Here is a 27,096-nt window from a genome sequence, read left to right as displayed (position 1 = left end):
ATTCTTGGATGAAGATTATCTGGGCCCCCCGATTTAGTCCCATTAAGCTGTTTCAGTTTCGCTTCTACCTCAGATATGGTAATATCTACCTCTATATTCTCATTCCCATTTGTCATGCTACCATTATCCCTAAGATCCTCTTTAGCCTTATTAAAGACTGAGGCAAAGTATTTGTTTAGATATGGGCCATGCCTAGATTATCTTTAACCTCCACTCCATCCTCAGTGTTAAGCGGCCCCACTTCTTCTTTCTTAGTTTTCTTCTTATTTATATGGCTAGAGAACCTTTTACTATTGGTTTTAATTCCCTTTGCAAGGTCCAACTCTACTCGACTTTTAGCCTGTCTCACTTGATCCCTCGATGTGGTGATGTCATTGAATGCTTGGGTGTGGCGGCCAGAGCTCCTCCTCCTCTGCTGTGATATCATCCAATGGACTCGGATGTCCCAAGAGGGAGGGGTATTAACGCTGTGGATGCTGTCCCCAGCTCTGCCAGTGCCCCTCACTCCCGACCCATGGCCCCTGCTAGCCCAGCCGTGTCCAACCAAGCTGCGCCGGTGCCCCTCACTCCCAACCTGCAGCCCCTGCTAGCTCAGCCCTGGGCTCCCCTGCCCCACCTCACTTATGAGCTGGCTAAAGGTGCCCCCCCCAGGCCTCGAAAAGCAGCAGGCAAAGGGGGAGCCCCCCCATGTTCGTTTGCTTTTAAATAAATCGCTCGAATGAGCTCTTTAAGCCGACCTCATTTTTTGGGGGGGAGAGGGGTGTAGGGCTAGAACTCACAGCATGCACTGCTCCTGATTGCCCCCCCCAGCTAGAAATTCCAGCAATTGGCTTCCCAAGGAACTGTAAATCCCAGCATGCACTGCATTTTATCCTCCCCTGAGAACCATAAATCCCAGCATGCACTGCTCCTGATAGCCCCCCCGGAACTACACACCCTAGCATGCATTGCTCTTGCTAGGAGGGGTCCCCCGAAGCACTACTGTCTCTATCCCAGCATGCATCCGATGAAGTGAGCTGTAGCTCACGAAAGCTTATGCTCTAATAAATTTGTTAGTCTCTAAGGTGCCACAAGTCCTCCTTTTCTTTATCCCAGCATGCACTGCTGCTGCAGGGCCCCAGGTCACATGACCCAAGGAGACTACAATTCCCACGATGCAGTGCTGCAGAAAGGTTTTCCCTCGGCGCTGTCCTACAGTGCGCATGCGCTCCTAGAATCCTCTTTTTTTGCGCCCGCGCAATAGGGGAAACCTCGCACGCGCAGTGAGAGCGGGCCGGTCTCTGGGCAGGCGCACTGAGGAAAACCCGCCGCCGTCAGCCCAGCTGCCCCCCCGCCCGACTCCATCCCCCCCCAGCTTCCGCTTCCGGCTTGGGAAAGAACCACTTCCGGTTCGGCGCCGTCTCTCCGCGGATTCGGTCGCGTGCGGCGCGGTAAGCAGTAGTCGGGCAAGGGAGGCTGTGCGCCTGCGCCGCCGCTGTGCTGGCGGGTGCCTGTGCGCGTGCGCTCAGCGGGGACGGGCGGGGAGGAAGCACGTTCCAACCGCTGCAGGCACATGCCCGTGCTGCGCGTGCGCTGCCGCTTCACCTTGTGCGGCCCCCGAACGTTGGGCCTCAGGGCGCATGCGCAGAGGCGATACGCATGAAGGTGCGTCCTACAATAACAGATCGGGTGGGATGGGGGTGTGCGTGAAGGTGTTTGCTAAAGGAGGTTACCAGTGATGTGTTATTGTAGGGCCTACAATAATATATGTGTATTCATTTGAGGGCTACAATAATAGGTGGCTATTTATGTAGGTCCTACAGTAACATTTGCTTTATTCCTGGTGGTGGGGATGGATTCAGCACCTTGCGACAACACAACTGACTTATTGTAGGACCTGCAATAACATTCATCATTTACCAGGACTCTGGGTCAATCTACCAACTAACGCAGGGCCCACAATCCCACATATAAAGAAAAGGAGTACTTGTGGCACCTTAGAGACTAACAAATTTATTAGAGCATAAGCTTTCGTGAGCTACAGCTCACTTCATCGGAATGCATCCGATGAAGTGAGCTGTAGCTCACGAAAGCTTATGCTCTAATAAATTTGTTAGTCTCTAAGGTGCCACAAGTACTCCTTTTCTTTTTGCGAATACAGACTAACACGGCTGCTACTCTGAATCCCACATATGTAATCAATTTAGCTCCAGTGACAATATGTGTATTCATGGATGGCCGATGATCCTGTATCCACATTAATGCAGAACCTGTGTCAACATACTTCATTAACGCAGGGCCTAGAATAGTATGCCTCTACTTAATTTGGATCTGGAAAATAAAAGATATGAAAGAAATTCAAAGGTGATTGCGGGAGAGAGTGTTACCAGTCAGCAGAGACTCCTCACCTTGGATATGTTTCTTAGAACAAAGGTATGGAGAAAAGCAAAGCACAGATAAGGTGGCAAAAACTACAGGGTGAAGCTGAAAAGGACTTTAGGGAGCAGTTGTGGAGAAGGTAAGGTCAGCACCACGTGCGGAAGAAGAGGATAAATCTGGTGATTTTATAGTGACAAGTGATGGGTGAATCAAAAGGGAAGGCTTCACTCCCAAAGAAATTTGGTGGTGCGGCGAGGAAGTACAAGAAGGGTTAAAAGATAATGGGGAAAAGTTTCGACTCTGTCAAAAGGGTAGGAGGAGGCATAGAAGAATGTAGTTGCAAAAGCGAAAGCATGTTCAGGAACTTTATGCACGACTTGGAACACAGAAAGGTTAAAAAGAAGCATATCGACTGGCAGAAGGACAGGAGAGAAGCACCAAATATATAGAGAGAGGGAGGTTCATGAAAGATGAAACTGATGGGCAGTTGACTGATGATAGTCCCATAAAGGATCAATGGAACGGGATTTTGAACAAATGAAGAAAGCCCAGGAGAGCCCTCCCATTTCAAAAATCACTGAAGCCCTTTCTTGTTCAATTTCATCCTGAATGCCCTCACAAGGAACCACTCCAGTGGTTAGAAGCTGAAGCTGGACAAATTAGGCCTGGAAATAAGGTGTCAATTTTTAATGAGCGGAATTAATCATGGGAACAGTGTACTAAGGGTCATGGTGCTCCATCACTGGCAATTTTTCCAATCAAGATTGGATGTTTTTCTAAAATATTGACTCTAGGAATTATTTTGGGGAAGTTTTGTGGCCTGGGTTATACAATAAATTTACAATTATTTAAGGACAGTCTCTACTACGTTCTCAAACAGCATTTTTCTTACTTTGCCTGTCTGTAAATTTTGCTGATTATCGATGGAAATATTTTTTTGTCTGTTGGTGGGTGTCTTCTAAAATCGATGTTTACTAAGATTTACTGTTTAAAGAAAACTCTATTCCTTCTAAGCCTAAAGATACTCTAGAAGAGGATCTTGATAATTGGAGAGACGTATTGGAGAATCATGGGCTCAAAATAAGCATGTGATTTCAATAGCGTGAACACTCAGGAATTAGTCTTGAAGCTAGATGGGCGGGCAATACCTAAAATGTAAAGTTTCAAGTATCTTGAGTTCTAGAATCCGGAAAAATGGGGAAATAAAGGACAAAATTAAAGCTAGAACAATAAATACCTGCTCAGATGGAGAGAAGTGGTATGGTACGTATCAGGAAGATACTGATAAAATTCAAAGGGCAAGTGTCGAAAATGGTGCTCCATCCTGTGTTAATGCAAAGAAGAAATGTGACGAAATGATCTGTTCTGCAGAAATGCACACATTGAGGTGGATGAGTGGTGAGAACAAGAAGGACCATGCGAGGGATGAGTATGTCACAGACTTACTCAAAGCAACCCCTATAAAGGAAAAAAAAGGCCCAGATTGTTTGGTCACTAAAGCGCGTGCCAGACAGTTATGTGGGTGAGAGAGTCCAGAAGATCAAGAGTGATGTAAAAAGACAGAGAGGCCAACCCAAGAAGAAGTAGGGTGATAGAAGATATGAAATTGAACAGAGCATTTTGGAGGGAGAGGATTCGTACAGCGGAGTCTGTTTGATTAGATAAGGAAGACGACTTAATTTGAGGCTTGTATCAATAAATCATTTAGGGTAGGGCCTACTATAACAGATCAACATCAACTTGGCTTCTTTGTCAGTCCGCCTGTTGTTTAGGATTGCACGGTTTTGATTTTTGTCAGTAAATGTTCACTGCCCACATCGAAGGAAAAATATTTCTAGTGATAAGAGTCTAAATTCACAGCTAGGCAAAGTAAGAGAAATCCTGCTTGAGACCTGATTGAGGATACTGACTTTATATGCTGGATGGCCGAGGAAGAATTGCTCCTCCCTGATTTTGACCAAATATACATGGGCCAGAAATATGTTAATAAACTTATTGCAAATGAGTTGGTCACTAACTCTGCAAAACAGACTGGTCATAATGTTGCTGGCATTTGTATATGTTAACCTATGGTGTTGACAACTTGTAACGAGTATAAAGCTTTAACTTTTGGAATCTTGGCGTCTCCCATCATTAAGCAATTGTCTCACCCGGCCCATAATTTCCTGCAACAGCAAAAATCTAAATTGATAAAAATAAAAATGTGTGAAGCCCATAATTTTGTGAACCTGTGAATATTTAAATGGATGAAACCAGAAAAAAGCACTTACAAATAAATGTCGATATTATCCATTTAAATTATACTAAAATCTATTTCTGCCAAGCCTCCCATTTATTGTAGGTCCTACAGAAATATATCCACATTAAATTTGATCCACTGCCACTGTACCTATTACTGTAGGTGCCTTAGGGTCATGCTACAAGCAGCCTACTTCAGTTTCCCTTTTTCGACTAGTCAAAACTTCAGCCAGATTTTTTTCTTGGTTAGAAATTCATGGTCAAAACTTCTCCATGGGGATCGGTTCTGTGACGGGTTGGACCTCCCTGGGATGTCACCTGGTGTGCTGTGACACCCCTGAGTCTACCTGTTCTGCCAGCATGGGCCTCCTTTAGCCTGTTTTGCTGAGCCAGGCTCTTAAAACCTCCTCTCACACACACACACACACACGGGCAGGGCCACACCCAGCCGCAGATCAGCTCTGGGAAAACTCATCTTGAGGGACATGCTCCAGCACTCAGATGTGCACCTCCCTTGGAGTGCAGACCCAAAGATGTATTATGTTCGCCTCTTCCCTCAAGGTGGAAGAGGGTATGCACAATTTCTCACCCCCCAGTTAGAAATCACATAGACTGGGTTGTATTATAAACCAGAAATCGACATATTCACTATAACAGGTGTATTTTAAGTAGTTAAGGAGGTAGCAGACAGAACAAGGCAGATTACGAAGAAAATAGAGCACGCAAACAAAGCTTAATACGCTACAGAAACTGGTTACATGTGAGTTCTCACCCGAAATATGGTTCTAATAATCTTCTTCCCGGGCCAGATGCCCTTCTAGCCTGGGCCCAGTTCTCTCCCCCTGTAGTCATCTTGGGTGGGGTAGCAGGGGAGAATGACTACCAGGATTACTTCACTTCCCATCCTGAAATAGGATTTGCATGTGGCAGGAGTCCTTTGTTTCCCTAGTCTGACCCCCTCCTCCCTTCCGGTGGAAAGTTACAAGAAGTCCCAGGTAATGTTTTAATATTAGGTGACAAGCCCGCCTGACTCTGTAGGATCACAGTGTCCCTGAGGCAGGAGCAGTATGGAGGGTCCGCAGGAAGGCCAAGCTTTTCACAGATCCTTGTCCTCGCTGATGAGCCATCCACCCTGTCTGGCTTTTCCGTTCTTGTACCTGAAGCGTTAGCAGGGGGCGTCGCCCAAAGTAGCATAGTTGAAATACAGATACAGAGTCAATATTCCCAACTTCAGATACAATAACTTGAGCCCTGGGCCATTAAAACTATTTTGAAAGGGCCTCCGATAATATATCTGTATTAATTTAGGTCCAGGGCCATTATACCTGTTAGTGTAGGGCCTACAGTAATGTATTGGTGTTCATTTAGAACCTGTGTCCATATATCTATTAATGCAGAACCTACAGTAATAGATCCCTCATTAATTTGGCTCCAGTGCCATCAGACCTATTATTGTAGAGCCTACAGTAATGTGTCTCAGCTAATTCTGCCTTAGTAACACAAAAGTCTTTTTGTTAAGAAGCGAACGACCCCGGTGCCAAGCCGGGAAGGGTGGATAACTGGCCCTCACCCTTTGTCCTCCAGGCCCGGGGGCCTCAGAGCCGAAATGGGGCGCTCGTCGAAGGACAAGCGGGACATCTACTACCGCCTGGCGAAGGAGGAGGGCTGGCGGGCCCGCAGTGCCTTCAAACTCCTGCAGCTGGACGAGGAGTTCCAGCTGTTTGAGGGTAAACCAGGAACCGACACCAGCCCCTGGCCCCGCCCCAACTTTCTGCAGCCCCTTCTCTTAGGTGTATTATGGTAGCCCCCATCTGTTGTGCCAGGTGCTGCACAAAGCCTGGTGGAGATTGAGGTCCCGTTGTGCTGCCCAATCCCTTGGGAGAACTCGGGCGTCCTGGCTTCCAGCTCCCCTGCTCTAACCACTAGATCCCACTCCCTTCTCAGAGCTGAGAGAGAACCCAGGAGTCCTGTCTCCAAGCCCCCCTGCTCTAACCACCTGACCCTACTGCCCTTCCAGAGCTGCGGGGAGAACCCAGGTGTCCTGGCTCCCAGTCCCCCAGCCCTTATTCTCTCCCTGCAGGGGTGCGCCGGGCGGTCGATCTCTGTGCTGCCCCGGGCAGCTGGAGCCAGGTTCTCAGCAGGAAGCTGAAGTGAGTGGGAAGCGGGGGGTTGGGGAGGGGAGGGTTGGAGGTGGAGGGAGGATGGGTGGGAAGGGGGGGCAGGCTAGCAAGGGGCAATATGGGGGAATGGGAGGGTGAAGGCGGAATTGGGAGGGTCACAGTGGTGTGGGGGAATGGGAGGGGAGGCAATAGAGTAGAAGGGGGTGGAACAGGGTTTGGGGAAATGGGGCAGGAGGGAGTGGGGTGGGGCAGAAGGGGCAGGGTGATCTAGGGGGCAGGAGGGAGGGGTGGGGCAGAAGGGGCGGGGTAATCTAGGTGGGAGGGGGTGAGATGGGAGTGGGGGTGTGGGTGGGACTGGGGTGTAGCAGCGGGTGGGAAGGGGAAGCCGCCCCCTGGCTGACTCTCAACCCCGCCCCCTTCACCGCCTGTCCTCCAGGGGCGGTGCTGAGGAGGGCTCTGACTCTGTGAAGATTGTCGCAGTCGATCTCCAGGCCATGGCTCCGCTCCCGGGGGTGGTCCAGATCCAGGGGGACATCACCAAGGTATGTGGGGGGCCACGCCGGCCCATCCCCCCCCCCAATCCGAGTCCGTCTGTCCCAAACTGTAACCCGGCCCGTCTGTCCCCCGCCAGGTCTCCACAGCCCAGGAGATCATCCAGCACTTCGAAGGGCAGCCGGCTGACCTGGTGGTCTGCGACGGGGCCCCCGATGGTGAGTGGGAGCAGCCCGCCTAGCTCCAGGTGGGAGGGGGGTGGGAGGCTCCTCTCTGGCGCCCCATGGAGGGCACCGCGTGGGGTAGGACTGGGCCCCACTGAGCCTCCTCTTCCCTCCTGGCTTGCAGTGACTGGCCTTCATGATATCGACGAATACATCCAAGCGCAGCTGCTGCTAGCGGTGAGTACCCCGCCCGGCTGCAAAGGGGCACTCCCTGTTCCCCTCGGCACAGCGGCCCTGTCAGGTGATTCCATTCCCCAATCCCCCATTGCAGTTTCAATCACTATGTGTCCCAAATGGCTGTTCCCGAGCTGCCCTGACCCAGAGGTGGCTGCATCTGAGTGCTGGGTGAACCATACCCGTGTGACGTTATGTGTGGCTGTTCCCCAGCTTCCCCACCCCAGAGGTGGCTGCATATCAGTGCCAAGAGAGTTGTCCCTGTTTTATTAAGGATTTTGGTATTCGCTGATAATTTCCTTTTCTCCTTCCCATTCCAGGCTCTGAACATCACGACCCACGTCCTGAATAAAGGAGGAACCTTTGTGGCCAAGGTAAATACTAGGCCCTCTAAGAAGCCCCGGGGTCCTAGCTGAAGGGGTAACAGCCGGAAGGGGGTGACTCACCTGGTGCTGAGATGCAGGCACCTTTGGGGCGGGGCAGCTGGGGAACAGCGTCCTCTAGCTGTAGCCATGTCTCTGGATGATTGGAGTTGTAACTGAGGGAGTAGGGGTGTGATGCCTGGGGGTAACGTGCTGGTGGGGTGCAGGGCAGGGGTGCTCCCCCTGGCAGTCAGGGCCGGGTGCCGGGAGGTGCCATGCTGCAGGGAGCGGGGCGTGGGGCACTCTCCCCTGGCAGTCAGGGTCAGGTGCCGGGAGGTGCCATGCTGCAGGGCGTGGGGTGCTCTCCCCTGGCAGTCAGAGTCGGGTGCCGGGAGGTGCCGTGCTGCAGGGAGCGGGGCATGGGGCGCTCTCCCCTGGCAGTCAGGGCCGGGTGCCGGGAGGTGCCAGGCTGCAGGGAGCGGGGCGTGGGGCGCTCTCCCCTGGCAGTCAGGGCCGGGTGCCGGGAGGTGCCAGGCTGCAGGGAGCGGGGCGTGGGGCGCTCTCCCCTGGCAGTCAGGGCCGGGTGCCGGGAGGTGCCAGGCTGCAGGGAGCGGGGCGTGGGGCGCTCTCCCCTGGCAGTCAGGGCCGGGTGCCGGGAGGTGCCAGGCTGCAGGGAGCGGGGCGTGGGCTGCTCTCCCCTGGCAGTCAGGGCCGGGTGCCGGGAGGTGCCAGGCTGCAGGGAGCGGGGCGTGGGGTGCTCTCCCCTGGCAGTCAGGGCCGGGTGCCGGGAGGTGCCAGGCTGCAGGGAGCGGGCGTGGGGCGCTCTCCCCTGGCAGTCAGGGCCGGGTGCCGGGAGGTGCCAGGCTGCAGGGAGCGGGGCGTGGGGCGCTCTCCCCTGGCAGTCAGGGCCGGGTGCCGGGAGGTGCCAGGCTGCAGGGAGCGGGGCGTGGGGCGCTCTCCCCTGGCAGTCAGGGCCGGGTGCCGGGAGGTGCCGGCTGCAGGGAGCGGGGCGTGGGGCGCTCTCCCCTGGCAGTCAGGGCCGGGTGCCGGGAGGTGCCAGGCTGCAGGGAGCGGGGCGTGGGGGCGCTCTCCCCTGGCAGTCAGGGCCGGGTGCCGGGAGGTGCCAGGCTGCAGGGAGCGGGGCGGGGGGCGCTCTCCCCTGGCAGTCAGGGCCGGGTGCCGGGTGGGGCCAGGCTGCAGGAGCGGGGCGTGGGCTGCTCTCCCCTGGCAGTCAGGGCCGGGTGCCGGGAGGTGCCATGCTGCAGGGAGCGGGGCGTGGGGCGCTCTCCCCTGGCAGTCAGGGCCGGGTGCCGGGAGGTGCCAGGCTGCAGGGAGCGGGGCGTGGGCTGCTCTCCCCTGGCAGTCAGGGCCGGGTGCCGGGAGGTGCCAGGCTGCAGGGAGCGGGGGCGTGGGGCGCTCTCCCCTGGCAGTCAGGGCCGTGTGCCGGGAGGTGCCAGGCTGCAGGGAGCGGGGCGTGGGGGCGCTCTCCCCTGGCAGTCAGGGCCGGGTGCCGGGAGGTGCCAGGCTGCAGGGAGCGGGGCGTGGGGGCGCTCTCCCCTGGCAGTCAGGGCCGGGTGCCGGGAGGTGACAGGCTGCAGGGAGCGGGGCGTGGGGCGCTCTCCCCTGGCAGTCAGGGCCGGGTGCCGGGAGGTGCCAGGCTGCAGGGAGCGGGGCGTGGGGCGCTCTCCCCTGGCAGTCAGGGCCGGGTGCCGGGAGGTGCCAGGCTGCAGGGAGCGGGGGGCGTGGGGCGCTCTCCCCTGGCAGTCAGGGCCGGGTGCCGGGAGGTGCCAGGCTGCAGGGAGCGGGGCGTGGGGCGCTCTCCCCTGGCAGTCAGGGCCGGGTGCCGGGAGGTGCCAGGCTGCAGGGAGCGGGGCGTGGGCCGCTCTCCCCTGGCAGTCAGGGCCGGGTGCCGGGAGGTGCCAGGCTGCAGGGAGCGGGGCGTGGGGCGCTCTCCCCTGGCAGTCAGGGCCGGGTGCCGGGAGGTGCCAGGCTGCAGGGAGCGGGGCGTGGGGCGCTCTCCCTGGCAGTCAGGGCCGGGTGCCGGGAGGTGCCAGGCTGCAGGGAGCGGGGCGTGGGGCGCTCTCCCCTGGCAGTCAGGGCCGGGTGCCGGGAGGTGCCAGGCTGCAGGGAGCGGGGCGTGGGGCGCTCTCCCCTGGCAGTCAGGGCCGGGTGCCGGGAGGTGCCAGGCTGCAGGGAGCGGGGCGTGGGGCGCTCTCCCCTGGCAGTCAGGGCCGGGTGCCGGGAGGTGCCAGGCTGCAGGGAGCGGGGCGTGGGGCGCTCTCCCCTGGCAGTCAGGGCCGGGTGCCGGGAGGTGCCAGGCTGCAGGGAGCGGGGGCGTGGGGCGCTCTCCCCTGGCAGTCAGGGCCGGGTGCCGGGAGGTGCCAGGCTGCAGGGAAGCGGGGCGTGGGGCTGCTCTCCCCTGGCAGTCCGGGCCGGGTGTCCGGAGGTGCCAGGCTGCAGGGAGCGGGGCGTGGGGCGCTCATCGCCCCTGGCAGTCAGGGCCGGGTGCCGGGAGGTGTCCAGGCTGCAGGGAGCGGGGCGTGGGGCGACGCTCCCCTGGCAGTCATGGCCGGTTGCCCGGGAGGTGCCAGGCTGCAGGAGCGGGGCGTGGGCCTCTCCCCTGGCAGTCAGGGCCCGGTTGCCTGGTAGGTGCCATGCGCAGGGAGGCTGGGCGTGGGGCGCTCTCCCCTGGCAGTCAGGGCCGGTGCCGGGAGGTGCCAGGCTGCAGGGAGCGGGGCGTGGGGCGCTCTCCCCTGGCAGTCAGGGCCGGGTGCCGGGAGGTGCCAGGCTGCAGGGAGCGGGGCGTGGGGCGCTCTCCCCTGGCAGTCAGGGCCGGGTGCCGGGAGGTGCCAGGCTGCAGGGAGCGGGGCGTGGGGCGCTCTCCCCTGGCAGTCAGGGCTGGGCGCTGGGGACACCATTGGCATCGTCCCTGCACTGCCCCCTGCTGGCCTGTCACCCTGTCCCCACCTTGCCCTAGATCTTCCGGGGAAAGGACGTGACGCTTCTCTACTCCCAGCTCCGCATCTTCTTTCCCGACGTCACCTGCGCCAAACCCCGAAGCAGCCGAAACTCCAGCATCGGTGAGGGCAGAACTGGGCGCCCCAGTGGGGCAGATCCAGGCGTTGGAAGGGTATCCGGGGTGGCTGTACTGTCACAGATCTGGCTGGGTGTCCCCCGGAAGGACCCAGTTGTTCTGTCCCCGGGCAGGTTAAGCCTCCGGGGGCTGGCATATGTTTGATGTTGGGGGGCACATGCAGATCCTTTTATCTAGCGCCCCCTCCTCAGAGCTGGCAGCGCTGCCCAGCGCCTGGGTTCATGCCTACCCCACACACTCCCCAAGGTTTATATGCTCCGTGTCCAAAGGTCAGAGTGCTCTGGTGGTACCTCATCTCCCATGGGAAGGGTAAAGCACTTTAGACACAGACACACTCAGCCCGGAGCCCCACACATGGGTGATCAGCAGGGGGCACTTTCCTTTGGCAGTCAGGGCTGGGCCGTAGCGGGCACCGTGGGGTGGGGGACTCGGTGGGGGATGCTCTCCTGTGGCAGGCAGCGCTGGGGGTTGGGGGGTGCCGTGCTGTAAGGCAGGGGGCTCAGCAGGGGGCACTCTCCCCTGGCAGGCAGGGCCAGGTGCTGGGGGGCCAAGCAAACAGATATCACATTCTCTGCCTCACTCGGCTACATTGGGTCCCATCAACTTGAGCCCTGAGATGCCCAAATCTGTTCTGTCTAGTCTCCTGTCGGGCACCCCCTGGCCAGCCTTGCCAAGGGCCCCCCCTGGCCCTTGCCCGGGGGATCTACCCCATTGCAAAGCTACACTCTGGCTCGGTGTTCTGTTGGTCTCCAGAGAGATTCCCTCTCAATGGGTGGGTGTTTAAAATCGACGACCTTTGCCACCCGCCTCTTGGCGAAGGGCTGGGAACCCAGCTTGGGGGGCAGTGCCTGCCGCCCAGGGTTTGCTGCCAGGGGAAGGCGTCCGCTCCAGGTGAGGCTTGTGCCCGCTCTTCGTAGATCGGACGGGTGCCCCGACTGGCCGCACACCCCTAACCACGTCTCTCCCACTTCCAGAGGCCTTCGTTGTGTGCCGGGGGTACTGCCCGCCCAAGGGCTACGTGCCCAATATGTCCAACCCCCTACTGGACCATTGCTATGGTAAGGATCTGTGCTGCAGAGAGTAGGGGGCTTGGCCAGGGGCGCTTTCCCCTGGCTGGCAGGGCTGGGCGCTGGGGGAGCATTGTGCCATGGGGAGCAGGACTGGGCTATAGCGGGTACCATGGGGTGGGGGGCTCGGCAGGGGGCACTTTCCCCTGGCAGGAAGGTCTGGGCGCTGGGGGGCACCGTGCCACAGGGCGCAGGGCTCAGCAGGGGGTGCTCTTCCTCAGCCAGCTCTTGCTTATGTCTATGCCTTTCCAGATGTGGATTTTAACCAGCTGGAAGGTCCCAACAGAGTCATTGTCCCGTTCTTGGCCTGTGGGGATCTGAGCGCCTACGACTCAGACCGGACGTATCCCCTCCAGGTGGGACTGCAGGGATCGGGGCAGGATCCCGGCAGCGGGGGAGGCGGGCGGGGCGGGGACTCGCAGGCTGCGGGGGGATGGGGAGGGGATCCCGGCAGTGGGGGAGGCGGGCAGGGTGGGGAATCGCAGGCTGAAGGGGAGACGGGCAGGTATGCTGGCAACCCCTACACCTATCTCTCTCTCCCCCTCTACAGCTGGCCCCAGGGAAGGAATACAGCTATGTGCCCCCCACCCAGCCCCCCATCTGTCCCCCCTACCAGGAAGCCTGCTTCTTGAAGAGGAACAACCTATTGGCTAAGGAGCCTGGGCCATCCCCCTTGGAGGAGGCTGGCCCCGCCCCCTCGTATGGGTCAGCGTCAGAACCTCAGGACTGCCCCCCGGAGGCAGCTGTTGAAAATGTCCTGACATCTCTGTCTGTGTCACCGTAGTGTGTGTGTGTGTGTGTGTGTGTGTCCCCCTCCCTGCCAGGGATGAGCCCTGCTCTGCATCTGTGAAAAGAGCATTTTAATTTAACCCGTCATGTCCGGTCTTTGCAGGGGACTCTGCCCCGTCCCCCCCCCATGGCCTCTATTTTAATAAAGACTCACAGAGATGTCATCAGCGGATGCCTTTCAACCCCAGCCCTGCATCCCCTTGGCAATCTTCCCTTTCAGGGATATCATGGAGCAGAGAGTTCTGCTTGTTAACGGTGGTAGCTTCTTCCCTCGGTTAGCAGCCCACCCGTTGTTGCCTTAGCCCCTTTGAAGCTGGCACTGGAGAGACTGTCTCAGCCGTGGGGTTGCTTTATTTTGTGCGTTAATGGAGCGCCCCCAGCTCTGGCCTGCTCCCCCACGGCCCTGTACAAACACAGAACAGAATGACCGGCCCTGCTCCAAAGAGCTGGTGGTCTACGTACTCTGAACCTCCTTTGATTGCCCTGGATGCAGCCAGGGAAATGGGGTCAGACATGATATTAATAAGACATAATGCAGACACCCCAAAAAATAACACAGATGCCCCTCTCCTGCTCTAGTTCACTGAGTGGCACTTCCGCTGCGTCCTCGGGGGAGGTATCTGCTTAAAGACTTAGCGGGCGTGATAGGCAGATGGAGAGGCCTTCTATGACACAGCAGTTTCATATCCCCCACTATCTGTAAGTACAAGGGTTCCCTAGTTCACCCCAGTTATACAACAGCACTTAACATTTGATCTCCAGCTCCTGCCTCATCCCCATTCTTTCTGGGGGGTCAACCAGTTCCACCCTCATCCTCTTGGGAAGCGTCGCCTCCTGCAGTCTCCTGTAGCAGGGAGTTCCGCAGGTTAATGCCATCTGTCTTCCACCTCTGCCTGCTCCCTGCCCCACGTGGGGTGGGGTCCTGCTTATACAATGGTGATGTCATGGGCGCACAGTTGGTTCTGGACTCTGTTGGGATGGGCTTTGGTTTCCCTGGGGGGAGACCCATTCACAAGGACCCCGGTACCCAGCTCTCCCATCTCGAGGGCCCCTAGGGGAGTTCCAGCGGGCCAGCCCTGGCCCAGCCCCCCTCCGGGGCGGGGGAAGCTGGGGCTGAAATGGAAGCGATCCAACGGCGTGTGCTCGATTCGGCAGAGGCTCTCATCGGGGGAGTAGCAGGGGTTGAGGCCTGTCAGGGAGGCGCTGTCCTCCCCAGAGCCACTAGGGGGCGCCTGTGTCTGGGAGGCCTGGTTCCTGGTGCTGGTGGGGCTCTCCGGGGTGAGCTCGTCCCGTCGGAAACAGTAATGGGCGAAGAGGCTGATGAGAAACATCTCCACCACCAGGGAGTAGTAATAGATAACTGGGAAGGGAGAACGGTGAGGTTAGACCAGCGCCCCCTAGCGCCCAGCACTGACTGCCGGGGAGGGCGTCCCTTGCCCCCACCCTGCTCCCCGCAGCCTGGCACCCCCTAGCGCCGCCCCGGGGGTTGCTGTAGGTGGACTCACTCTGCGAGCGGGTATCCGCCGAGAGCGGGGGCTGGCAGGGAATGGCCCCCAGAGCCCCCATGGTCTCCAGGATGCCGCTCTGTAGGCCGCAGACAACAAGGACCAGGATGATGCAGACGAACTTGGACCGCAGGTTGTAGCCAGCCAGGGCCGGCTTGGTGGCCTTGTAGAAGAGCAGGTAGCCATAGAAGGACAGCAAGGTAGAGATACTGATGATGGCGTTGATGTAGGAGTTGGGGTTGGTGTAGCTCACCTGCGGGAGAGGCCATGGGTCAGAAGATGGGGCTGGGTGGTCTGTCAGGCCACCTCCCTCTGTAATGCCCAACCAACTCACCCCACACCCAAGGGTAATGCCCAACTTCAACTCAACCCTACACCCCAGGTAACACAGAAACTTCAATCCAGCCCCACTCCATGCCCAAGGATAATGCTTTTCCCAATCTCACACCCAAGGATAATACTCAGCCCAAGTCAGTGCCCCCGAGAAATGCCCAGTGCCCTGGGGTAAGCCTCAACCCAACCTCATGCCTAGGGATAACACCCAAGCTCAACACAACCCCATGGCCAAGAGTAATGCCCAACACCCAACAGTAAAGTCCATCCTCAATCCACTGCCCAAGGGTAATGTTCAACCCATCCCAATGTCTATGGGTAACATCAACCCAACCTTAAGGGTAATGCCCAATCTCTGCCCAGCACCCAGGGGTAACGCTCAACCCAACTCTGAGGGGTAATGCCCAAAGTCAACTCAACCTGATGCCCAAGGCTAACACCCAAGGGTAGCACCCAACCTAACCCCCTCCCCAAGGATAATGCCCAACCTCAACCCAATCCCATACCTGGCCCAACCCAATGCCCAAGTGTAACAACCTCAGTCCAACGCCCTAGGGTAACATCCAACCCAAAGCCCAAGTGTAACCCTCAACCCAAACCAGTGCTGAAGGGTAACGCTCAGCTTCAACCCAACCCAATGCCCTGATACTATGCCCTTGGGTAACACTTGACCTGACCCAACCTGCAGTCCATCTTAACACCCAACCTCAGTGCTAAGCAGGTGCCACCATTTCCTGCCCTTGGTGGATGAGTTACCCTTCTACCCCGAGAGGTCTGTCCATCCCGTGCCGGTGAGGGGATGACATGGGGCCAGAGTGACTCACATCACCGTAGCCATACTTCTCGTCGGTCCAGAGGGTGAGCGTGATGAAGAAGAGGATGGTCCTGATGAGGGACAGCTGGTACACAGCCAGGGTCATCCAGCGTAGGTTGGACCTTGCAGATGGGGAGAGGGTGAGACATGGGGTTGATAAGCCTAAGGGGACTCCCTAGATGACAGATCCACCTCCTCCGCTCAGCCACTAATCACAGGGCCCCAGAGCGAGAATGGCTGTATGGCCTAGTGGTTACGACACTGGGAGGTGGGACACTCAGCGACCAGACCCACTGCTCCAATGATGGTTTAATTATTTGCACAGCGGAACATCTTAAAAGGGAGAGATTGAGATGATCCATCTCCTCCTTGGGCTGCCTTGCCGATCTCGGGGAGAGTGTCCGCAGCCTTGCTGCAGCTCCATATGGAGAAGGTAGAAATTTGGGTGGACCCTAGCTGTGCCTCAGTTTCCCCCTTGCTTCATCTGGCTCCCCATTGGGTGCAAAGGGGCTGATCTCTCCGAGGGGGGAGGCGGCAGAGTGGGGGTCCCATATGCCAGCGGTGTTGGGGGAAGGTTTGGAAGAGAGCATGGGAAAGGTGGGCTGAACGGGGGGATCTCAAACGGAGACCGTGAGAGAGCCGTTGTTTCTACCTTTGTAAGGTGCCTGGAGGTTGACTGATGACACGCTGGAGTCATCCATTCTGATGCTAAGGGGGACCATTGTGGCTCCGGGTTAGGGGGCTGGCACGTCAAACACATGCCTAGGAACAACGGAAGAACCCCTGGCCCACATCTGGGGCTGCCGAGGCCAGCTGGGCATGGGAACCCACCGGGGATGCGGGGCCAGAGATGCCAGCTTTTATCTGGCTCCCACCAGCCCTCGGGTCTCAGCTGGGCTTGCTGAGGTCTAAGGACCTGCCAGAAGCCGGTTGTCGGCTCGCAATGCTGCCTGGGGCACTGACCTGACAGCTGGCTGGGGGGCGGAGGGCAAACAGGGTCGGGCACTTACCAGCTGGTGGAAATGTTGGGGAGACAGCAGCAGCAGCAGCAAGGGAAGGGGTTGGGGGCCATCCGCTGACCCCGCAGACGCTGGACCATGCGGGCCGAGCCCCCGAAGAAATCGGCCACCAAGTCCAGGAATTTCCACAGGGTGATGGAGTGGTAGCTGCGGAGACAGGGCGGGCAAGATGGCATTGAGATGCTGCTGATGCTGGGGTGGGACAGCTGGGGAACAGCTGCACATAACACCGCACAGAGGGGGCTCGCCCGGTGCTGAGATGCAGCCATCTCTGGGGTGTGGCAGCCAGGGAACAGCCGCATATATTGCTGCCTCGCTATGCCCCTCCCCTTTAACTTAAGTCCCGCCCCTTGCTTCCAGGACACTCACATGTTAGCAACAAAGTTACAGACGAAGGAGGATCGGGGGATGTACATGCCAATAATGGACATGACGCTGAACACCTGGGGATGGAGCAGAGAACAGTATCAGGGGAGCCTGGACTCCTGGGTTCCATCCCCAGCTCTGGGAGGGGAGTGTGGTCTAGTGGTTAGAGCGGGGAGGGGCTCAGGGCCAGGACACCTGGGTTCTATCCCCGGCTCTGGGAGGGAATGGGGTCTAATGGTTAGAGCAGGGGTGGGCTGGGAGCCCAAATTCCTGGGTTCTCCCCCGGCTCTGGCAGGGGAGTGGGGTCTAGTGGTTAGAGCGGGGGGGGCTTGGAGCCACAACTCCTGGGTTCTCTCCGGCCTTACCGGGTAGATCCCCAGGATCCAGAGGGAGAGGCTGGTTCTGCGGGAGGCACCCAGGCGGCGAAGAAAGAAGCCCGTCTGCCCCAGGAACAGGGCCAGCTGCACCAGGCCCAGGGCCGTGGGAATGAGGAAGATCCACAGCTGGGCTTGGAACACTGGGGGGCAGAAGGCAAAGGCAGAGAGGGGGGAGCGGTGAGCCTGAGCCCCACAGAGCTCCTGCTCCCCCCAAGTGCCCACTCCAGGCTGACTCCTTCCCCTCCCCCAGGGATTCCCCCACCATTTGGGCCTGATTCCCTCCCCCATGGCTGCATGCTACCCCCCACTCTGGTCCTCGGGGCGCCCGGACGCCTGGGTCCCACCTTTGAAGATCTCTGAGGACAGGGGGAACTGGCCGCTGTGGTGGGTGCAGTTTTGGGGTCGTGCCATTTCTGCCCTCCCCTCCCTCGGCTCCTCTCTCTTCAGACACCAGGCGGGGTCCTTGATTCTGTTTCCAGTTTCCCCGGCCTCTTCCCACCACCGGAAGGAGCCTTCCTCGTTAGTCACTATATTAATTAATCATTGACCCAGCCCAGGTGTGAGCGCCAGGTAACGGGGTCCAAGTCCGGCTTCCTGCACTTGCTGGGCAGCAACAAACGGTTCAGTGACTGAGGCCTGTGGAACTCTCTGCCACTAGATGGAGAGCTCACGACTCCTGGGTTCCATCCCTTGCTCTGGGAGGGGAGTGGGGTCGAGCGGGTTACTCTAGCTCCTGGCGTGATAGGGCTCCGCTCACAGTTGGGGTGTCTGTGTGCACCTGGCATAATGGAGGCCCCCAATCTCAGTCCATGCGGCACCAACTGTGACAGGGGACCTGATCCTGGTGATAATGCAAATTATTAATAAGTCATTAATAATGAAGCATGAATGGGTACAAAAGGCTTGAGTTTGAAGTGAGAAGTCCCACCTTCGATTAACAACACATTATTATTAAAGCATGAAAGGCTCATTAAGCAATCCAGCCAGCAGGAGGCAGTAGTGGTTCTGTGTCTACATTGTTTTTATTATTTATTTTACAGGTAACAAATCCGATACTTGGGAGTTTTCTTTTAAAAAAATCCCTTTTTCTAAGCTAAGTACAGTACTTTTCTGTCTGCCCACCCTTGGCAGGTTTGGGGGTCGGTGTGGGGAGGGATGGGGACAGCAGCTGTAACTTGGGCCATATAAACTCACAGAGTTCTTGGTCTTGCAGAAGGTACTAGAGGGGACGTTGCATGGGGAGCAGTTCTGGGCGGGGGCCGGGGTGTGTCTTTTCTCTCTGCTGCTACACCAGGGTGGGATCGGAATCAACCATAGAGATCTCAGTCCTCTGGTTCCTAGAGAGCACCAGGGCACGGTGAACGGAGTCTGTGTGGCAGGCAGGGGGACAGATGCAGTGATAGAGGTCATTCTCCACGGTGTTTGTTCTCTCACTCTGCTCCTACAACATGGTGGGAGCAGTGGGATCCAAACTGACCATAGAAATCTCAGTCCTCCAGTTCCTAAAGAGAACCGGGACATGTTACATAGGTGGGGGGGATGCACTAATAGAGGTCGCTCTCTATGGTGTCTGTTCTCTCCACTCACATAACACAGGAAGAGCCGTGGGGACTGAATCAACTATAGAGATCTCAATCCTCCAGTTCCTAGAGAGGACAGATCATATTATTTTGGTGGGAGAGATGCACAGATAGAGGTCACTCTCTATGGTGTCTGTTCCCTCTCTCTGCACCTACAAGATGGTGGCAGATATCCCTCAGCGTTCTTGGCGTTCACTTCAAGGCAGGGAGGGGTTAATGGCTGGGCAGGGGACAGGAACTGTGATTCCCCATGGGGCTGCTAGCCCCCCACCCAGTCCCTGATGCCAGTCCCCTCCTGCCCATGCCCTGGTGCCAGATGCCCCAGCTGAAGCTGCCAGCTCTTGAGGTTGTGTCCGATGGTCTTAGTAGGGGCTGGGGGAGGTACAGTCGGATCACATCAGGACACCTCCATGCCTCCCGGTGTCTCCGTGTCCCAGTCCAGCTCAGCCGATGAGGCGGTAGAAGACCCAGCAGCCGAAGGTGACCCAATGGCTGGCCCAGCTCAGCTCCGACCACTTATAGATGGTGTAGGACACCCCGTAGCCCTGCGGTGGAGAGAGACACTACAGTTTGGGGAGGGAACGCCTGTGTCTTGGGGTGATGGGGGACAGTCGAGAGCCCAGTGGGTCGAGCTGCCGTGACTCAGGTACAGCTGGAAGTGAGGAGGGTAGGAACACCTGTCCCTGTGGTGACAAAGTAGAGCCAGATCCCACTATGGCAAGGACTGAGGTACAGTCAAAACTCTGGACAGCAGGGATGCCTGTTCCCTGGGGTGAGTGACACAATCAGAGAGCAGGAGGCTGGGCTGCCTGTTCTTGGGGGTGACTGAGATACAGTTGGATCCCAGCTGGGTAGGGGTGCCTGTTTCCTGGGATGACTGAGGTACAGTTGGACCCCAGGAGGGTAGGGCTGCTTGGTTTCTGAGATGACTGAAGTAGAGTCAGATCAGGAGGGTACGGCTGCCCCTTTCCTGCTGATGACCGAAGTAAAGTCGGACATCAGGAGAGTACGGCTGCCCGCTTCCTGCTGATGACTGAGGTACAGTCAGACCATGCCACCCTACCTGCTCCTCTACGGTGTCGTCAGCGTCGATATCAAAGAGTGAGCCCAAGTAGGCCAGGTGGAAGACAGCCAGAGCGCCGAAAAGTAGGTTCAGCAGCCGAACCCAGAGATTCTGCAGGAGAAAGAGCCCAGTTCAGAGACACTCACCCCCCATGTTCTTCCCTTCCAATCCCCTACCAACCCCGGGGAGACCCGAGTCACCCTGCACTCACCTCCTGGCTAAGGATAGAACCCAGGAGTCCTGGCTCCTAGCCCCCCTGCTCTAACTCACTAGACCCTACTCCCCTCCCAGAGCTGGGGACTGAACCCAGGTGTTTGGGCTGTGGGCTCACCGTGTTATGGTGGTGGGAACAACCGGGCGGGCAGCGCTTGGAGAGGAGGCAGGCGTCAAAGATGACAGAGAGGCGCTTCCGGAGGACTTGGGAGAAGAGAAAGATGTGAGAGCAGGACACTGGCCCTGGAGATTGGGGAGAATCCCCCTGGTGTATGTGCGACAGTACAGGGCATAGGACACACAGCACTGCACGGTGTGTGTGTCCCTGCTGCCCCCTGGAGGAGGGGGATAAGCCTGTTCTGCGTTGGTGTGTGTATTTACCCCCCCCCGCCTCCTGCACAGATCATGCAGTCACCCAACCCCTGCAGAGGCAGCCGGAGAATTCCCCTCAGGCAGAGAGCGCTACGGGGCATATGCCACACAGCCATCAGCTCTTCAAGGGCTCATCCCGGCACTGGAGAAAACTTACCATGCTCCACGTAGGTGATGAATCCCAGAGACAGCAGCACGGCAGCCAGGTGGAAGCTGAGTCCCTGGGGTTTGGGATAAGGAGGAGAGGGGAGACATCAGCCAGTGGCCAGCCAGGGGGGGCTGCTCCCCCATTGGCTCCCCCACTCCTCAAGCCCCCCCAAAACTTACATGCAGGAGGGCGCTGGCGGCGTACGTGACAATGACAGCAGAGAAAGTCCCAAGTTGCAGGCTGTTCTTAAAGACATCTGCAAGGAAACACGGGGCGGTGGGGTGGGAGGGAGTGTAAATCTACCAAACTGCCCCAATCCGCACAGCGCCCCCTGCTGGGAGAGATCGGGGTGGAATAGCCAGGAGATTTCTCCCCTCCCCCTGCTCCCCACAGCTGCTGGGAGAGGCTGGGGCTGGAGTAGCCGGGAGCTCCCCCCACAGCCAGCTCCTGCCCTGCTCCCCGCAGCGCCCCCTGGTGGACCTTACAGGAGTTGAGCCAACTGGACATGGGCAGGTTCCAGCTGGTGACGACTTCCACCATCGACCGGGGCAGCTCCACATTCAAGGGTCGGGACACCGTCAGGTCCCTGCCAGGAGAGAGCGAGCGAGCAGTCAGGACGCCTGTGTTCTCTCCCCAGCCCTGGGAGGGGAGTGGGGTCTGGTGGTTGGGGTGGGGGGGCTGGGAGCCAGGACTCCTGGGTTCTCTTTTTGGCTCTGGGAGGGGCATGGGATCTAGGGTGGGGGAAGAGGGAGGCTAGGAGCCCGGATGCCTGGGTTCTCTCCCCAGCTCTGGGAAGATAGTGGGGTCTGGTGGTTAGAGTGGGGTGGGGGTGGGGATGAGCACCCGGATGCCTGAGTTCTCTCCCCCACTACTCACCATTTGAGGTTGTCCTTCTCCTCGGTGAATCCTGCCCCAGCAAGCGTGGCCGTGGCCTCGGAGAGGAATCCCACGAAGTAGCTGCTGAAGTGGAAGGAGATGGCGCTCTCGTAGGCCCGGAGCCACCTGCAGGGGTGGGGGCGGTGGGGGTCAGGCCACGGGAACCCTGCTCCCAGAGAGGGGCAGGAGCCATCTCAGAGACCCCTTCTGGCTGGCTCCCACCCCAGCTGGCCTCCCACTCACCTCATTGCCAAGCCCCCGGGAAATTCAAGGAGAAATTTCAAGTGTCAGTGAGTTAAGTGGGGAACAGGGTGCCATGCAGGGAGTGAGCTGGCCACCGAGTCACGGAGTGAGCCGGCCACGGGGGCACGGAGTGAGTGATTCAGGAAGTTAGCCACTGAGCCACGGAGCCAGCCATTCCTGAATCACTGAGAACCACTGACCTCTGAGCGAGGGCAGCCGCGGGCCGTGGCAGCCAGGCAGTGAAGCCTGGCCAGAGATCTGGGATCTCAGTGCCGGGGGGGTGGGAATAATCCGCTGTGGCAACAAGCCAGCTGCAGGACGGCAAGGCCAGAGGGCAAGTGAGTCATGGAGCTGCAGAGCAAGCTCCACTACCATGCCGCAAGCGAGCCCGGAGCGAGTGGGCTGACGGGCCGCGGCTCGGAGGAGCCCCGGAACAGCTCAGCCCCGGAGCGAGCCGTTTGCCGAGCTGCAGCGCGACCCGCGAGCGAGCCCCCAACCCGGCGTGGGCCAGGGCTGGCGTTACCTGGCCTTCCGCTTCCTCCTGCGGCCGGCGGGATCCCGGGCGAGGAGGGGGAGCAGAGAGAGTGAAGGGGAAAGGAGTGAGAAACAGAGAGAGAGAGAGAGACAGAGACCGACGCTGGCCTGGGCGCCACTTGCTGGGTCAGAGGGTGATGCTGGGCATTGGAGGGGGCAACATGTGGATCAAGGTACTGGTGGAAAACTGAAGGAGGAGTGAGGTCTGGTGGTTAGAGCAGGGGGGAGACTGGGAGCCAGGACTCCTGGGTACTCCCCCCGGCTCTGGGAGGGGAGTGGGGTCTAGTGGTTAGAACGGGGGGAGGCTGGGAGCCAGGACTCCTGGGTTCTCTCCCCAGCTGGGGCCTCGAGGACACTGGGAGGATCCTGCAGCAGCAGAAGGGGATCCAGAGGCTGATGTGAGGGAGCAGGAGGTCATGGGGCCTAACCCCTGCCCCCTAAGGTGGGACATGGGGGTGGGCGAGGGGACGCACACTCACTTCCTGAGCTGCCGGTAGCCGTAGAGCGGGATGAAGTAGGAGAACAGGTAGGGGGCGACGCAGGTGGAGACGAGGAGGCAGATGACGGAGAGGAGGAGGCTCCGTGACACCTTCCGCAGCCAGGGGAGGCTCTGCGGGGTGAAGGGCCACTTAGCCAGCGTGTCCCGCTCCCCCCCCGCCCCTGCCTGCCAGCCAGCTAGTCCCCCACCCTCGGGCCAGAGGGGAGCCAGTGCCCCCTAGAGGGGACAGGCCCCGTTCCTTGCCCCCCTGAGCCAGCCAGTCCCTGCCCTGGGGCTGGAGGGGAGCCAGTGCCCAATAAAGGGAAAAGGCTGCCAGGCATGGTACCGGGTGTGCCCATCAGGGGCGCTGTTCCCCCCCCGCCACGACTCTCACCAGGGCCCGGCTCTCCACTGCCTGGAGGTAGCTGCGGAAGGAGCTCCAGGGCCCGAAGATGGCCGTGCCCACAAAGTAGATGTAGCCCATGAACTCCACAGGGGAGGGGACGACCAGTAGCTCCCCTCGGTCCAGGTCGAAGCCCAAGGACACCGCCTTCATCGCCACAATCATCTGGGCCCCTGCCACGGAAAGAGAGACAGGTTGGGGGTGGGGTACCCTGGGACTACAGGGGAGAGAACCCAGGAGTCCTGGCTCCCAGCCCCCCGGTCTAACAGCTAGACCCCACTCCTCTCCCAGAGCTGGGGATAGAACCCAGGTGACCTGGTACCTCACCCCTCCGCCAGCCAGCCCACCCTGCCCTGGAGCTGGATGTGAGCCGGTGCCCCCCAGAGGGGAAAGGCCCCGTGTCCTAGTCCCAGTGGGGGCAGGTCAGATTCTCACCTCTCATTTTATGCCAGGTCACGGTATCCACCATGTGCATCTCCCTGCCGGAGAGAAGGACGGAGACTGTATCAGAGAGACGAACTAATGGGGTGGGTGGTGGTCTCCCTGTGAAATCAGCTGATCTCCAGCCCCCCAGCCAATAGCTGGCTCCCCTCCCCAGACATTGCTGCACCCCCACCCCCAGGGCTGCCTTCCACCAGTCTTCCCCGTTCTCCTCCCCCCGCTTGACCTGGCTGGGGTCCCACCTGGCTTCAGGGACCCCACCCCACCATGGGTCCGGCCTTCCCCTCTCCATGGATGGGGCATCCCCTCCACCCCTTCGCCACGGTCCCACCTCCACCCAGAAGGTCCTTGCAGACCAGAATCCCTCTGTGCCCCCTTCCCAGGCCCAGCTCCCCCCCACCCGGGCCTCACCCCATGAGGAGGTAGATGAGGATGGTGATGGAGAGGAAGACCCCACGGTGGGCCGAGTGCCGGCACAGGAAGAGCACCAGGTAGCAAAGCAAGCTGAGCAGCACCACCCAGACCATCTGCAGCTGGAAGAAATGGTGGAGGGCATAGAACCCCCCCACCACCGTGCTGAGGTGCTTGGCATAGCCGGGCAGAGCTGGGGAAAGCGGTGGCATGGTTAGAAGGAGTTGTGGTGGGGACCCTTCCATCCATCCATCCAACAGTCCATCCATCCAACCTTCCGTGCGTCCAACCCCCAACCAACCTTCCAGCCATCCATCCCTCCAACCAGCCCTCCAAGCGTCCAACCCTCAACCAACCTTCCAGCCATCCATCCCTCCAACCAGCCCTCCGTGCGTCCAACCCACTTACATCCCTCTCTCCCTCCAAGCGTCCAACCCTCAATCAACCTTCCATCCTTCCTGCGTCCAATCCACCTTCCATCCATCCCTCCCTCCATCCAGCCCTCCATGTGTCCAACCCTCAACCAACCTTCCAGCCCTCCATCCCTCCAACCAGTCCTCCATGCGTCCAACCCTCCATCCCTCCAACCAGCCCTCCATACATCCAACCCACCTTCCATCCATCCCTCCCTCCATCCAGCCCTCCATGCGTCCAACCCTCAACCAACCTTCCAGCCATCCATCCCTCCAACCCACCCTCCGTGTATGCACTCACCCAACTAACCCTCTATCCATCCTGCCAATCAACTATCCATCCATCCATCCAACCCACCTTCCATCTATGCATCCATCCAACCCTCCATGCATCCCACCTTCCCTCCACCCAACCCACTCTCTCTCCCACCAACATCCCTCCCTCCAATCCTCCATCCATCCCTGCCACCTGCTTACGCAGCCTCCAGAGCAGCCGGCATGCCAGGCAGATAAGCAGCAACAGCCAAATCTGCTCTAGCCCCTGCTGGGCAGTGGGGATCATGCAGCCCTGCAGCAGCTGCTGGTAGAACTCCTGGTGGGTGAAAGTGGCCATTGCTGGGGCCTGAAAGAGAAGGGAGGGGTGGGGGTGGGTCAAGGAGAACCAGGATGGGCAGGAGCCACTGGAGAGGACATAGAGCAGAAAGAGCCCATGGAGTTGTGTTGGGGGGTTGGGGGAACAGACATATTGGGATGTTTGGCTGGCTGGCTTAATGGATGGATGGATGTGTGGATGGTTAGATGGTTGATGAATGGATGGATGTGTGCGTGGATGGTTAGATGAATGGACCTATCTCAGCGCAGGGGGCTGGACTTGGTGACTTCCCAAGATCCCTTCCAGCCTGACATTACAATGATTCTATCCATCCATCCACCCTGTACCACCCCCTACCTATGTACCTATTCACCCATCCCCCTACACACCCCTCTATCAATCCATCCATCTCCATAAATACCCATCTGTTGTTCCATCCATCTGTCCATCCCTCCCCACATATACTCACTTATCTCTCCATCCGCCCCATGCACACCCTTCTATCTATCCATACATCCATCTCCATACACCTATCTATCTTCGCAAATCCTAGCACACTGATCTATCTATTTGCCAAGATTCACATAGATCAACCAGGGCCCGATCCGGCCTGCAAACCCTGGAGCCTGGGGCACTGCTGGGCCACAGGGGGGTGGGGGGAGGGTGAAAGCGGGGGCAGTATTGAATGAGTGGAATGCTCATCACCTGAGAACTAGGAACGCTGGGGGCCCAAGCCCCCCCAGGGCAACATGTCATGATAACCCCCCGCTCCCCCCAAGTAAGAAGCCTGGGAGACTGGCACTGACATCCAGATGTGGCCAGTGGCGGGATTCCCCCTTTGCAGCTACACTGGCCCCTGCATCCAGATGTGGCGGGAATGAGGGGGGTTCCCCTAAACAGCTGCACTGGTGGCTGGATCCAGATGGGGGGGTAGAGGGCTCTCCCCTCCCTCCAGCTGTGGCTCGCTCAGGGCCCAGGTACCTTTGCAGAGAGTCTCTCCCTCCAGGTTTGCTGTCCCTTCGCAGTCCGTCCTGCGGTCCGGCTCTCCCGTAGGGGGAGGGGAGGAGGGGGCGCTAATCCCCTTTACATTTGGGGGCGGTGAGGATCGGCGCAGCCTCCTACGGGAAGGGGAGACGGCTCGGCTCGGCTCGGCTCGGCCTGGCCAATCGGGAGCCGGATGGGATGTGATGGGGCGGGCGATCAAGACAGCCAATGGATGCCCTCTATCTGCAGCGCTGGAGGAGAGGAGGGGGATCGGAGCCAGGACTCCTGGGTTCTCTTCCTGGCTCTGGGAGAGGAGTGAGGCTAGTAGGTTAGAGGTGGTGGTGATGGTGGGGTCTATATTTAAGGTACGTCTCTGTCCCGCATTGCTTCAGTATCTGAGCACCTCACAGTCGCTCGACACCTTCATCCCTTTACCTTAGCTGGCATTTTAACAAGGTTTGGGAGAGCTGGGAAACAGCTGCGTATAACACCGCCTGGGGAGGGCTCACCTGGCTCTGAGATGCAGCCACCTCTGGGGCACAACCGGGGAGCAGCCGCACATAATGCCACACGGGGCTAGCTCATCCGGTGCTGAGATGCAGCCAGCTCTGGGGCAGGGGAGCTGGGGAACAGCTGCAATCCCAATCCCAGCGGGGTTAAGGCCCAGCGTCTGGGGTCAAGCCCCTCCCCCACACTGAGTATAAGCCCCTCCCATGGACCCAGGACACCTGTGAGTAGGTGTGGACATCTGCTCACCCTTGCCTTTGAGGATAAGCCCCACCCTCTAGCCACAGGCTCCTCCCCTGTGAGCACCCCCTGGGCACAGGCCCCACCCCCTAGACACTGGATCCTACACCTGGGCACAGACCCCTCCCCTTAGATATGAGCCCCTCCCCTGATAGACACAATCTCCTCCTCCTGGATATTAGCCCCACCCCCTGGGCTCAGGTTCCGCCCCCTGGGCCAGGCCCCTCCCATATACGGCCCCTTCCCTCCTCCCTTTAAATCTCGCG

General features: G+C 58.7%; 3 protein-coding genes across 9 annotated transcripts; 1 reads left to right on the top strand and 2 right to left on the bottom strand.

Annotated features, from left to right (window-relative positions):
• The first annotated feature begins 1,270 nt into the window (after positions 1-1,270).
• Positions 1,271-13,082, top strand: FTSJ1 (FtsJ RNA 2'-O-methyltransferase 1). 2 transcript variants are annotated; one of them, XM_038381348.2, is made up of 11 exons: positions 1,271-1,430; positions 6,181-6,323; positions 6,677-6,746; positions 7,153-7,258; positions 7,348-7,426; positions 7,557-7,609; positions 7,927-7,980; positions 10,946-11,048; positions 12,037-12,120; positions 12,382-12,485; positions 12,680-13,082. In XM_038381348.2, the coding sequence occupies exons 2-11, from the start codon at positions 6,203-6,205 to the stop codon at positions 12,911-12,913; spliced, it is 1,008 nt and encodes a 335-aa protein (XP_038237276.1). In that variant the 5' UTR covers positions 1,271-1,430; positions 6,181-6,202; the 3' UTR covers positions 12,914-13,082. The 2 variants fall into 2 exon arrangements, with proteins under 2 accessions (XP_038237276.1, XP_038237277.1); XM_038381349.2 differs by lacking the exon at positions 1,271-1,430 and adding an exon at positions 1,437-1,644.
• A 48-nt stretch (positions 13,083-13,130) lies between these two features.
• LOC119846994 (organic solute transporter subunit alpha-like) lies at positions 13,131-18,194 on the bottom strand. 2 transcript variants are annotated; one of them, XM_038381334.2, is made up of 7 exons: positions 17,677-18,194; positions 17,321-17,472; positions 16,959-17,032; positions 16,581-16,736; positions 15,581-15,692; positions 14,424-14,676; positions 13,131-14,278 (listed from the first exon to the last, which is right to left on the bottom strand). In XM_038381334.2, the coding sequence occupies exons 1-7, from the start codon at positions 17,741-17,743 to the stop codon at positions 13,845-13,847; spliced, it is 1,248 nt and encodes a 415-aa protein (XP_038237262.1). In that variant the 5' UTR covers positions 17,744-18,194; the 3' UTR covers positions 13,131-13,844. The 2 variants fall into 2 exon arrangements, with proteins under 2 accessions (XP_038237262.1, XP_043357504.1); XM_043501569.1 differs by having other exon boundaries at positions 17,321-18,194.
• A 141-nt stretch (positions 18,195-18,335) lies between these two features.
• PORCN (porcupine O-acyltransferase) lies at positions 18,336-26,816 on the bottom strand. Of its 5 annotated transcripts, none has more exons than XM_043501567.1 (14): positions 26,593-26,760; positions 24,985-25,129; positions 24,095-24,287; positions 23,678-23,721; positions 23,234-23,415; positions 22,841-22,971; positions 22,351-22,368; positions 21,585-21,710; positions 21,194-21,294; positions 20,888-20,964; positions 20,718-20,781; positions 20,307-20,392; positions 19,976-20,086; positions 18,336-19,457 (listed from the first exon to the last, which is right to left on the bottom strand). In XM_043501567.1, the coding sequence occupies exons 2-14, from the start codon at positions 25,118-25,120 to the stop codon at positions 19,356-19,358; spliced, it is 1,371 nt and encodes a 456-aa protein (XP_043357502.1). In that variant the 5' UTR covers positions 25,121-25,129; positions 26,593-26,760; the 3' UTR covers positions 18,336-19,355. The 5 variants fall into 5 exon arrangements, with proteins under 5 accessions (XP_043357502.1, XP_038237253.1, XP_038237254.1 ...); XM_038381325.2 differs by lacking the exon at positions 26,593-26,760 and adding an exon at positions 26,081-26,526; XM_038381326.2 differs by lacking the exon at positions 22,351-22,368 and having other exon boundaries at positions 26,081-26,816.
• Positions 26,817-27,096: the final 280 nt, after the last annotated feature.

Source organism: Dermochelys coriacea, chromosome 23, assembly GCF_009764565.3.
Source record: "Dermochelys coriacea isolate rDerCor1 chromosome 23, rDerCor1.pri.v4, whole genome shotgun sequence".
Taxonomy (NCBI): Eukaryota; Metazoa; Chordata; order Testudines; family Dermochelyidae; genus Dermochelys; species Dermochelys coriacea.
Note: the sequence above shows the minus strand (reverse complement) of the source record. Positions and strands in the feature narration are given on the sequence as shown.